General features: G+C 42.0%; 1 protein-coding gene across 1 annotated transcript in view; it reads right to left on the bottom strand.

Annotated features, from left to right (window-relative positions):
• Positions 1-11,892, bottom strand: part of SH3GL2 (SH3 domain containing GRB2 like 2, endophilin A1) — a 275,024-nt gene extending 263,132 nt beyond the window's left edge. The window contains exon 1 of the mRNA XM_066257315.1: positions 11,399-11,892. Coding sequence (XP_066113412.1) covers positions 11,399-11,443 — 45 coding nt within the window. The 5' untranslated portion in view covers positions 11,444-11,892. The remainder of the gene's footprint in view (positions 1-11,398) is intronic.
• Between the last annotated feature and the right edge of the window lie 1,433 nt (positions 11,893-13,325).

The following is a 13,325-nucleotide window of genomic DNA, read 5'->3' as shown; positions in this document are numbered from 1 at the left end:
CCATTTGTATGTCCTCCCGGGAGAAGTGTCTGTTCAGTTCCTCTCCCCATTTTTTAATTGGATTGTTTGTTTGCTTGATTGTTGCTGACCTTTGTGAGTTCTTTATATATTTTGAATATTAACCCTTTATCAGAGCTGTTTGCAAATATTATCTCCCAATATTATTGGTTGGCTATTTGTTTTGTTGCCAGTTTCTTTTGCTGTACGGAGGCATTTTAGTTTGATATAGTCCCATTCATTTATTTTTGCCTTTACTACCCTTGCCTTTGGGGTCCAATTAAAATTGTTCTCTTCGGCCAAGGTCCATAAGTTTAATACCTATGTTATTTTCTATGTAATTTATTGTTTCAGATCTTATATTTAAGTCTTTGGTTCATTTTAAATTGATTTTTGTTCAGAGGGACAAACTGTAGTCAAGTTTCATTCTTTTGCATGTGGCTTTCTAATTTTCCCAGTACCATTTATTGAAGAGGCTTTCTTTTCTCCATTGTGTGCTTTTGGTTCCTTTATCAAAGATGATTTGCCCAGCCTGACCAGGCGGTGGCACAGTGGATAGAGCATCAAACTGGGATGCAGAGGACCCAGGTTTGAGACTCCAAGGTTGCCAGCTTGAGCGCAGGCTCATCTGGTTTAAGCAAAGCTCATCAGCTTGGACCCAAGGTCAATGGCTCAAGCAAGGGGTTACTCGGTCTGCTGAAGGCCCATGGTCAAGGCACATATGAAAAAGCAATCAATGAACAACTAAGGTGTTGCAATGAAAAATTGATGATTGATGCTTCTCATCTCTCTCCGTTCCTGTCTGTCCCTATCTATCCCTCTCCCTGACTCTCTATTAAAAAAAAAAAAAAAAAAAAAAAGATGATTTGCCCATATATATTTAGTTTTATTTCTGGGCTCTCTATTCTGTTCCATTGGTCTATATGTCTATTTTTCTGCCAATAACATGCTGTTTTGATTATCATGGCTCTGTAGAATAATTTAAAGTCAGGTAATACTGGTACCTCTGGCTTCATTCTTTTTCCTCAGGATTGCTTTAGCTATTCAGGGTTTTTAATGGTCCCATACAAACCTGGTAATTTTTGTTCCATTTCTTTAAAAAATGACATTAGGATTTTGATGGGGATTGCATTAAATTTGTATATTGCTTTGGGTAATATGGCCATTTTAACTATGTTGATTCTTCCAATCCATGAGCATTGAATATTTTTCCATTTCATTGTGTCTTTTTCAATTTTTTTCAATAATATTTTGTGGTTTTCAGTATATAGGTCCTTCACATCCTTTGTTAAGTTTATGCCTAGGTGTTGCTGTTGTTGTTGCAATTATAAAAGGAATTTTTAGTTCATTTTCTGAAGTTTCATCATTGGCATACAGAGAAGCAATAAATTTTTGTATATTGATTTTGTATCCTGCAACTTTACTGTATTGGTTTATTGTATCTAATAGTTTTTTGGTGGAGTCTTTGGGGTTTTCTACATACATGTCATCTGCAAAAAGTGATACCTTTACTTCTTTCCCTATATGGATGCCTTTTATTTCTTTCTCTTGCCTGATTGCTCTGGCTAGGACTTGCAGACCTATGTTGTATAAGAGTGAAGAGAGTTGGCAGCTTTGTCTTGTTCCTACTTTTAGAGGAAAAGTCCTCATTTTTTCACCATTTAGTATATTAGTTGATGGTTTGTCATATATGGCCTTTATTATGTTGAGGTACTTTCTTTCCTTTTATTCCAATTTTAGTGAGTGTTTTAATCATAAAGCATTGTATTTTATCAAATGCCTTTTCTGCATCTATTGATAGGATCATATGACTTTTCTTCCTTGTTTTGTTGATGTGGTGTATTATGTTGATCAAGTTCTTTATGTTGAACCATCCCTGTGCTCCTGGAATGAATCCTACTTAATCATGATGTGTTATTTTTTTTAATGTGTTGCGTATTCAACTTGCTACTATTTTGTTTAGGGTTTTTGCATCTGTACTTATTAGAGATATTGGTCTGTAGTTTTCTTTTTCTTTGTTGTCCTTGCCAGGTTTCTGTATGAGGGTTATGATGGTGTTGGTGTTTTTAAAAATACATATGGAACACTGACCCGGGAATAATAAAAAGTAGACTTAAAATTTACACATGTATCATGTGTATTACACATACGTACAAATTAACGTGTTACAGACACAAGGATGGCAAAGACTCCTAGCTTCTTACCAACACCTATTTCTCCAATCTGGTTACACTGCTAGACCACAGTTCCCACTCCTCCCTTCTCCTGTTGAACTCGGTTCTACTATGGTTAGGACTTCTGTGAGTTGCAGCCAACTGTACACAAATAGAAGTGACTGTTCTTTTATTAGTTTCCTGTTGTTGTACAACAAATTATCACTAATTTAGCAGTTTAAAACAGTCATTTGTTAGATCATAGTTCTACAGGTCAGAAGTCTGAGCCAGCTTGACTGGGTCTCCTGCTTAGGATCTCACAAGGCAAAAACTAAGGTAGGAGCTAGAATGGGCTCCTGTTTGTAAGCTCTGGGGAAGAACTCCTTTCCATCCAGGTTATTGGCAGAATCTAGTTCAAGGCTTTGGGTCTGGAATCTCTGGCTCCTAGCTGGCTGTCATCCAAGAGCTATTCTCTACCCCTAGAGGCTGAGTGCGTTCCTTCCCACATGGCCCCCACCATCTTGAAACCGCAATAGCATGCCCAGTCCTTCTCAGACTTCCAATCTCTTTGACTTGTCCTTCTGCTTCTAGCCAGGGAAAATGCTCTGCTCTTAAAGTGCTCATGTGATTAGAGTAAGTGCAACCATAAATTTCTCTCTTTTACTATTAAAAAAGTAACAATCTGGGGAGTGACATCTTTTCATAGTAACAAGCTGACCCACACTCAAAGAGGAGGGGACTACCTATGAAGGAGTGTCATTGAAGGTCTTAGCATTCTGCCTACCCTAATCCTCTTCTAGGCTGGCCCCATGAAAATATCCCATTCTTGTTCCAGTATACTTATTATTTTTGGTACCTTAAAAATCATGTGTTAAAAGATGGTGGCACTCCAGTCATCCTAGATCCCTGAAGCAGATGGAAAATAAGAATGAAACAAGCTTTGAGCAACAAGATCCATTAAAACTTCTTGGTTAAATCGATGCATTAGACCCTCTTGCAAAGTTCATATTAATACAACCAAACCAACTGGTTGAAAGTTAGACATAAAAAAGAACTTCCACTGTGGTAAACTGGCAAGTGGAACTGACAAGAAGAAAACAGATCAGAAGTTTTTGAAGGAATTTTATTGCCCAAATAATCCATATTCTGGAACATCATATTCTGATTGTAGAAGTTGTACTAAATGTAAAATCTTCATAAATATACATATATGAAAAGTTATCCCTGAAGCATCAGACTTAGCTGATGTTAGTAACATTGGAACATATTTTGTTGGTAGTCTGCAAAAACACATGACAATCTCATAATCATGGTATTTTAATAGGTATAGTTATACACTTTTCTTAGTCTTTATTGTCCATTATAGACCTTATAAATCACACAAGGGTTTCAAAGTAATTTGGGAGACAAAGAAAATCTAACTCCTAAAACTGAGTAAGGCTGTACTGTAAAATTTTAAAATTTTATATTTTGCCTTGGCCAGTTGGCTCAGTGGTAGAGCATCAGTCTGGCGTGTGGATGTCCTGGGTTGGATTCCTGATCAGGGCACACAGGAGAAGCAACCATCTGCTTCTCCACCCCTCCCCCATTCTCTATCTCACTTCCCCTCCTGCAGCCAAGGCTCAATTGGTTCAAATGCATCAGCCCTGGGTGCTGAGGATGGCTCTGTGGAGCCTCTGTCTCAGACACTAAAAATAGCTTGGCTGTGAGCATGGCCCCAGATGAGGGTCACTAGGTGGATCCTAGTCAGGGCACATGTAGAAGTCTGTCTCTGTATCTCCCCTCCTCTCACTTGGGAAAAAAAGAAGAAAACAACTTTTAAAACTTCACATTTTGTCTTCTGCTGCCTTAACATGTCACACACAAGCTGTGGGCAGCCACTCAGGTCAACAACTACACCACTGTGATAAGGTGGACCTGTCTCTCTCTCCCCACCCCTGACCATGACCTAATGACACTCAAATGCACCAAGGAAATCCCCTTCGTGCCTTCTCTTGTGTATTCCACCCTGCCCTCCAGTAAAGGGACTTCTCTAGGGTCTGCGTGCTCTCTCTCTACTGGCTCCCCACCTATTGGGTTGAGCCTGCTCCCTTGATCCTCCCGGGCACAAAATCCCATCCCCTCAGTGACTTGACTGTTCAGTGACTTGGCTGTCTAGGACCTTTATTTTCCTGTACCTTTCTGGGTCCCCTCTTGTGACCACTCCTGACTAATCATCACACAAAAGAACATAAAACAAAGGCACAAAAGATTAAAAGAACAAACACAAAGGGGGAGAAGGAGGAAGTCAAAGAAATCCTTTGACTTCTTATCCCTCCCCTAGTATCTTGCCCACCTCGCCTTAACTTCTGAAGGACTGCTCATTCTGAGAAAAGCACCACCACCACCACACCCCCCGCCTCCTTAAACCCGGGAGCTGTCCTTAAACTCCACCTCGCCCAATTCTCATTACAGGTGTCCCCGTTTTCAAAAGTTCATGTTAGACCTCTTGCTTTTATGAAAGACCTACTTTAGCAGCTGTTTTTTACTAACTACAAGAAACCCAATGAGGATTTTCACTTTTATGAAAAATGGCAAAAAGTAAAAATAGTGTTCAGCTTTTCTTTTGCAGTTAGCCCTGATGGAGACAGCACATGTCCAGCAGTGACAGTGGCCCATCAAGTGAGATTCCCTGGGAACCTCACTCAGTACCTCAGCATCAAGCGACCAGGGCTTTGACCTGCACCTGCGAGCAGCTGTCCTTCATCCCGATTGATTCTGTGCCTCCGTTAGCTAGATATGTCCCAGAGTATCAGGAAAGCCTAAGAGAGCCCTAAGCCAGTTATGCTTAGCATAAAATGATGTAGTTAAGTGTTTGAATCCTGGAGAATGAAATAAAGATTGTGTGTGCCTTGACTTTTAGGTGTGAAAAACTTCAAATACTATTGCACATAAATTAATGGCAATGACTTCTTTGCTTTACACCACTTCTGCTTATGAAGGTTTTCATAGGAATACTTGACTTTCAGGAAATACAGTGGGGAAGACCTGTATTCACCTATCAATGGGCCTAGCCCTTCTGTCTCACGTTAACAAGCTATCCACTCTAGAGAGACCCGGGCTGCCTGAAGCCCTGGGAATCTGTATGCAGCACAGGCATCTTGCCAGAACGGAATCTGCTCTGCAAACATAAGCTCCATCGCACCCATGGTATTTCTCCTCAAAACAGTCACCTTTTTTACCAACCAAGTCTTGCCATTTTTAATATATTTCTAATTAATTTGGGATATTCTTTAAAATTCTACAAGTAGAACCTAAAACTCTCATAAACTCAATTTAGAACATTAAAGAATTATGCCCTGGCCAAGTGGCTCAGTTGGTTAGAGCATCATCCTGATAATGCCAATATTGTGGGTTCAAGTCCCATTCAGGACACATATGAGAATCAACCAAGGAATGCATAAATAAGTGTAACAATAAATTGATATCTTTCTCTTTCTCAAATCAATCAATAGATATATTTTAAAAAACATTAAAGGATCACTGTGGAGAAAGAAGCTTGCAAATATTAATATATGACTGTGTCAACAACAAACACTTTGATCTAAGAAACTTGGCTTCAAAGAAAATAATTTTCAGTTGCAGCTTTCATTTTAAATACCATACATGTCTATTAGCCAGGTGTATCAGTAAGCTCCAGCTTATTAACAACTTTTTTTTTAAACATGGTTTAAGTTATCCTTCTTATGCATAGATGGCATTCTCACAAGCATCTTATTCAAGTCTGACACCTCTGGAAAGGATTTTTTAATATTCAATTGTCCTTAAATTTAGTTCAAAGGAGGCTGCATTTTGATCATTCTGAAGATCAGTAATAGAATGGATGGAGTGCTTATTATTATAAGAGCCCCCACCCTCTCCTGATGACATGATCAATTTCTTATACTGTATTTTACTTTGGGGAGGGGAGGTAAAAGGTTAGGAATTCCTTTAAGAAGCTGGTGATAGGCTAAGGACACTCTCCCTCAAAAAATGCATATATAAAATGTAACATACAATCTCAGAAAATATAAAGGCTCTCTGCAGCCTAATATGGAACCAGCTAAAAACCTGACAAAAGATGCAGTTATAGAAACCCTGTGTCAACCAATAAGCCATACCCAAGATTTTAAAGGCAGGAGAAAGCTTAGAGCAGACAATTAAGAAACTGAGAACTTCACTTAAAACCGAAAGCAACTATTTAGTATTTAATCAAATACTTTAACAAGGTCTAAGTCTCAACAAATGCATAAACAGATTTATGTAACATTCTCCAGAGCAAAGCATCTCTATACAGCACAAAATTTTAAATATGATAAAATCATAAAGAAATTAGTTAAAACAGAAAGGCACAGAATACCAATGTAATTAAATTTTTCCAGTTGAAGAATCTGAGTGTGACAATAATCACATACTAGAATATATCATACTACACAGCCTAACCAAATGACTTTCATCACTAAAATTAAAAAAATCACAAGATGCCCTGGCCAGTTGTCTCAGTGATAGAGTGTAGTTGTCTCAGTGGTAGAGCATTGGTCTGGCATGTAGAAGTCCCAGGTTTGATTCCCAGAGTATGCAGGAGAAGCGACAATCTACTTTTCCACTCCTCCCCCTCCCCTTTCTCTCTCTCTCTCTCTCTCCTTCACACATTCCACAGCCATGGTTCAAATGAGCAAGTTGACCGTGGAGCTGAGGATGGCTCCATGGCCTGCCTCAGGCGCTAGAATAGCTCGGTTGCCAAACAACAGAACAGCGGCTCCAGATGGGGGTTGCCAGGTGGATACTGGTTGGGGTCCATGCAGGAGTCTGTCTCTCCACCTTCCTGCCCCAATCCATTATGACTGATGTTCACAAAAAAAGGGGGGGGGGGGCTGACCAGGCTGTGGCGCAATGGATGGAGCGTTGGACTGGGATGCAGAGGACCCAGGTTCGAGACCCCCGAGGTCGCCAGCTTGAGCGCGGGCTCATCTGGCTTGAGCAGAGCTCGCCAGCTTGGACCCAAGGTCGCTGGCTTAGGCAGGGGGTTGCTCTGTCTGCTGAAGGCCCACAGTCAAGGCACGTATGAGAAGCCAATCAATGAACAACTAAGCTATCACAAGAAGAAACTGATGATTGATGCTTCTCATCTTTCTCCGTTCCTGTCTGTCCCCATCTGTCCCTCTCTCTGACTCTCTCTCTGTCTCTGTAAAAAAAAAAAGGGGGGGGGGGGAATTTGGACACAGATAAACAGGGAGAACAACACTACATGAACAAGAAGGCAGAGGTCCAGGTGTTGCATCTACAGGCATACTTTGGAGATACTGCGGTTTGATTCCAGACCACCACAATAAAGCAAGTATCACAATAAAGTAAGCAGTAACATTTTTGTGTGGCGAGTCTTCCCTTCAATTTGTAAAAAACGCAGTGTCTGTGATACTCCATAAAGTGAAGCGCAATGAACTGAGGTGTGCTTGCACAAGCCACGAAAGCCCCAAGGCTGCCAACAAACCACCAGAAGCCAGGAGACAGGCCTGGCACATATTCTCGCCTAGCACCTTCCATGGGAGCACGGCCCCACTGACACCTTGACCTCAGCCTTCAAGTCTCCAGAAATGTGAAACAATAAATTTCCATCGTTTAAGGCACTAAGTTTGTAACACTTTGCTACACAGCTCTAACAAACTAATATAATGACCTAATAAATTTTACTCTGTAACAGACTTTCATGTCACTATAAAGCAAGTTATACCCATATCAACTGCTTGAAAAAGTAAAAAAAATAATAAATTATACAGACTTTCTAAGAACAGCAATGTTACTTATCTGCTACCAGTGTAAAACAAGTAAAAAAATGGCCACTAATTTTGCTAAAATAAAATCTCAATATGAATAAAACACTAAATGCAGAATAATACATTCTTATTTTCTCTATTTTATGGAAAAAGACAGTACCATATTTATTTTAATTACATGGTAAATTACATCTTTAGGAGCAACAAAGTAATAAAGTTTATTAAAGTAAAAAGATATTCAACTTTTTCTATTTATCATATTCTTCCACTCTTGTACATTTTATTTGGCAAAAGTAGTTTTTTTCACCTCAAATATCTTTCAATATCTTCACCTGAGATATTGAAAATAACTGTCAGAAACAGTCAGTCCTAAATCAAGAGAATAGTTGTGGCACATCTAATCAGAGATTTCAAAGCAGTGGGCAAACTCTAAAGGTATATTGCTTTGTTCATATGAATATCATCCCTCCCTCACATAAGCAAAAACTAAATTTCATAAAAACTGGAGAAACAGCCTAAGGATATTCCAATTAGAAACAGGCTATTCAATCCAGCTTATCTGTTCCAAAAAAGAAATAATTCTAGGTCTAAAGCTTCCTCTGTAGATAAGAGCAGGTTCATGAACTGTGTGGAGGAAATGAAGACTATGGCTATTTCTCCTAATAGCTTTGTCATGTGCAAACATTAGTACTGGCTTTACACACCCTTCAAAATACACATGTATACACTGGAAGAATAACCTTTGCCTTATGCTTTCTAAAATTGTGCTACATTGGGCAATGGATAAAAGACTATGTTTCTTCACATTTAAAATGAAAGGCTTTTAGTAAAAAGCAGCAAATGATGCAGTGATTCAGCATCTGGGTTCAGTGTGATAAATACTAATCCTACCACAAGCAAATCTCCAAGGATCTAAGAAGTTCTTCACATCACGATTTCATTTTGTTTTGAGAACATTCAGAGCTACGTATAACTAACTTCAGGACAAAGCGGAAATGGAGTCCTCTGGTTATCTTTGTTAAGGTAGCAAAGCTAAAAATTCTAGCTTCTATAATTTCCTCATGCTCATTATTACCAATGTATGTACTTTTAATTTTTCTATTGATTTGAGAAAGAGAGAGAAAGGAAGAGAGAGGGAGAAGGGAAAGAGAGAAGTATCAACTCGTTGTTCACTCATTGTTCCATTTAGTTGTGTACTCACTGATTGCTCCTTCTAGGCGCCCTGACCAGATATTGAGCCTGCACCCTCAGTGCGGCAGCACCATGCTTTATCCACTGAACCACCCAGCCAGAGCCTCATTATTACCAATGTTAAGGGACAGTATTTTTTCCTAATAAAATTATTTTCAATATTAATCGCATTTCTTAAACACTTTTTGTGTGTGCTCTACAAACCCAGTTATGTTCACATCAATTCTAAGAAATGGATATTATCCTCATTTTAGCAAGGAGAGTCAGAAGTTAAACAACTTGTTCTAAGTCAGGGGTCCCCAAACTACGACCCGCGGGCCACATGCAGCTCCCTGAGGCCATTTATCCGGCCCCCGCCGCACTTCCAGAAGGAGCACCTCTTTCATTGGTGGTGAGTGAGAGGAGCATAGTTCCCATTGAAATACTGGTCAGTTTGTTGATTTAAATTTACTTGTTCTTTATTTTAAATATTGTATTTGTTCCTGTTTTGTTTTTTTTACTTTAAAATAAGATATGTGCAGTGTGCATAGGGATTTGCTCATAGTTTTTTTTTATAGTCCGGCCCTCCAATGGTCTGAGGGACAGTGAACTGGCCCCCTGTGTAAAAAGTTTGGGGACTCCTGCTCTAAGTCATAAACAGCAGAGGAGGGGTCAAGATTTAGCCTTTCCCACTCTAAAGCCAAGGTTCCTAAATGCTTTTTGGGCACCAAGATTAGCAAGGGAAGTCCTCAGTATCAACCTGAGAAAAGGATGTGGTGTTGGTAAATTTGACGCTGAGGTCTGCTTTCAAGAAGTGAGAAGTCCTGAAATAAAACTTAGTGACGGCAAAGAAGTCCTGCCTATGAACTAGGGGCAGTGTATATGCGAGTTCTGTAACTCTGAAGGAATTTGAAGCATAAAGTTATAAGAGGCCTTCCAAATTACACCAACAATACACTTCTGTTTGTAAACATTTCTGGCAGAGAGTTCCCAGAAAGATCCAATTTGGAGAGCAAAAATGATTATACTGATGGGCATTTTTACTAGAATAGTCTTAGTTTCTGCAATGTTCCAAATCGACCAAAATAGCCAGTTCTATAGAGGCAAGTCCATGGCGACAGAGATGGCAAGTGGGAGCACACAAGCTGATTTTCATACTGTATCTGTCACCCTGACTTTACGGACATTCTGTAAAACACAGCTTTCACATTTTCTGAATGTTGATTTCTAGCGGGACTGTTACTGTAGCAGCCTGCGGAAAACCTCACTACTTCTTAGGAATTATCAGAAAACTCGGTCTTAATTAAGACCAATGTATGGAAAAAAAGTTTTTAAGGATAAATTAAAGAAATATTTAAAGAAACCAACAAAGCCCTTAACCAAAGATCCCTTAAACTAGAACTGTTTCAGAAGGATTAAAAATATAGTACCCACACTCATTATATAAGATATAGGTCACATTATAAGCATTCACTTATTTTTTCCTATATAAAATCCTTCAACCAAGCCCACTGAGATTTAGACCATTAGAATCTGAATTAATATTTTATTATAATCACAGCTTATTAACCCCCTAGAGAAAAATAGCCACATCCAAGATGTAAAAGGCTCACTAAAAATAAACTCTGAACTACATGATGATTTGGTTATGATAAGGCTGTAACCCTTGAGAAATTTTTAAAGACATGCTGACTGCTAGTCAAGCTTGGCCTCAAAGGAGTGTGATGACCAAGTTCCCCATGGAAAAGTTCATTCCTCAGCTTTCCAGAAGGAAGCTCCATCCTCCCTCCCATTCCTCGGAGCCTGCAGGCGACTGTGGAAGGAGTGATTCAGAGACCTCAGGGAAGAGCACAGCCCGCGGACATCCCTGCAGCCACCCTGTGAGCGGGCCGCCGTTCGTGCCAGCACATCCCGGGACAGCCGATGCACCGACACCGCAAGGTCACCTGAGAAAGAGGCGACTTTACATAATCTCCCGCCGCGCCGCCCCGGCACCTGCGCGCCTCGGCGACGGTGCAGCCGAGGTCCCCTCCCTGTCGCGCACTGGCCGGTGCGGAGGCGGCGCGCGAGCCGACCACGCGGGATGCCCACCGGGAGCCGCACTGAGCCGGGGGTGGGGAACGGGAGACGCGCGCCCAGTCCCGAGACGCCGCGACGGGAGGGGCAGGGGATGCGGGCGGCGGCCGGGCGGCCGGGGTCCCCACGCTCCCTCCGACGCCAGCGCCGAGCGCGCCCCTCGCGGCTCCGCCCGGGACCGCCCCGCGGCGCACCTGTCCTGAGCCTTACCTGAGTGGCTTTATGGAATTGCTTCTTTAGCCCGGCCACCGACATGGTGCTGGAGGGGGCGCGGGCGCGGGCGGCCACCGGTGCAGGCAGGAGAAGGCTGTGGAGCGGAGCCGGAGGGCCGAGGCGGGCGGCGCGCTTGCCGGGCCGCCGCTGTGTCCTGCGGCCGCCGGGGCTGTGGGCGCTGGGGCGCGGAGCGGCGCGGGACGCGGGCTCGTGCGGATAGACACCCTGACGTCAGGGGCGGGTGATGCGGCCTCTTAAAGGGGACGCGGGAAGCCCCGCCCTGGGCGCGGGGCTGGTGGACAGGTGCTGAGGAAGAAGCTACCTGGGCCCCGGCGCCCCACAAGCGGGCCTGGCTCCACGGCACCCGCGGGCCTGCCGCCTGGTTCCAGGACGCAGGGCGCTTTCCGGGCACCCCCGGGAGTGCTGCTGGTTCCCCTGCAGACTGCGGACAGGTCTCTGCAGCTTAATAGCCCATGCACCCGGCAAGCCTCAGGTGATTTGCTTGGCTTCCAGGTAGCCGCAGCAGCGCTGCCTGCCCTTTGAGCCTGGCGTTTCCGTAGCCTGGGAAGGAGCAGCAGCGTTCTGTCTGGGGTAATGATTAAGTCATTGCTCCTTCTCTGCCTTTCTCCCGCTTGGCTGGTCACAGAAAACATTTCTCTGCCCTGGCTTCAGTATCCCGTAAACCTACATAACGGTGGGAAAAACCATCCACCCTTTTATTTTTATTATTATCACTAGCTGTACCCGGCCACGCGTTGCTGTGGCTCAGTCTGGTTAAATGGAAAAGAAAGAAAAGAGAAAGCGCACGTTTCTAATATGTTTAATTTTACAATGCTTGTGGGTTTACAATATTTTTTGTTTCATTGTCTGTGCAGATATAGAGATTGTCTGGTTTGCCAAGTCTAGAACACGCAACATATAATTGTCCATGTGAGGAGCAATCTGTGTGTAGATCTAAAGTGCACAATTCTAAATTTTGGCCCTGAGATTTGTTGATGGTGATTGCAAACGCCGCCAATCGATTTGGGAACTGCAATCTCTTAAACTGAAATGGCATATCCGTTGGAATCATAGGAATGCGAGGAATGAGGATGCCTTTGAAAGGTCCTGTCAAGATTGCGTCTATGACTCTGCTCATTCATTTTTTTACAGTGCACAGACCCAAACACTTCATGTTTTATCATGAAATCCATCAGAGATTTCAGCTTCTGTCTGAAAACACGTGCTATGATGTCATGCCCATCCACCTGTGATTGGCCAGGAAGTAAGAGCTGTTGTATATCGTCCAAACTGGATTGCATGTGAATGTAATGAATAGGTCTGGACGCCCATAGTGACGAACATACGCAATTGCATCTTGAGCATACTCATGCATATGACGTGGACTGCCTGTATATGAAGATGGCAAAATCATTAGTCTTCCAACGTTAGTTGTATTACCGTCATTTACAACTGCATCTCGCAAATGAACGTATTCTTCAGAGCAAAGCTTGGTCTGATTCAAACAGATGAATATCAACCATTCTGATTCAATTTTTGCATACATATATACGATGTATTGGTGAAACAATTGACAGTATTTCAAAATGTGATTGTATTCATTCTCTCAAATGGTTAATCAGTATGAGTAATAGTTCATTGCACTGCATTTCACATTTGTTTCTTCTCCACTGACTGGCTTTATCATCTTAACGTTGAAGTGATATCCATCGGTATCATCCCAAAAAAATAATTGGATATTGCAGGGCATCGTAGCATTGATGAGTTTCTGCAACTTTTGTCAATTGATGTTTCTCTGATGAAGAACAATACCTCTAGGTTGGAATTTATCTCCGACTATAACAATTGCCACTTCGTCTATAGTTGGAGCATTGACTCTTTGCACATGTTCTCCAGAAGCCGTTTTGTCAGCATGAATAACAAT

Source organism: Saccopteryx bilineata, chromosome 2, assembly GCF_036850765.1.
Source record: "Saccopteryx bilineata isolate mSacBil1 chromosome 2, mSacBil1_pri_phased_curated, whole genome shotgun sequence".
In the NCBI taxonomy this organism is placed as follows: domain Eukaryota; kingdom Metazoa; phylum Chordata; class Mammalia; order Chiroptera; family Emballonuridae; genus Saccopteryx; species Saccopteryx bilineata.
Note: the sequence above shows the minus strand (reverse complement) of the source record. Positions and strands in the feature narration are given on the sequence as shown.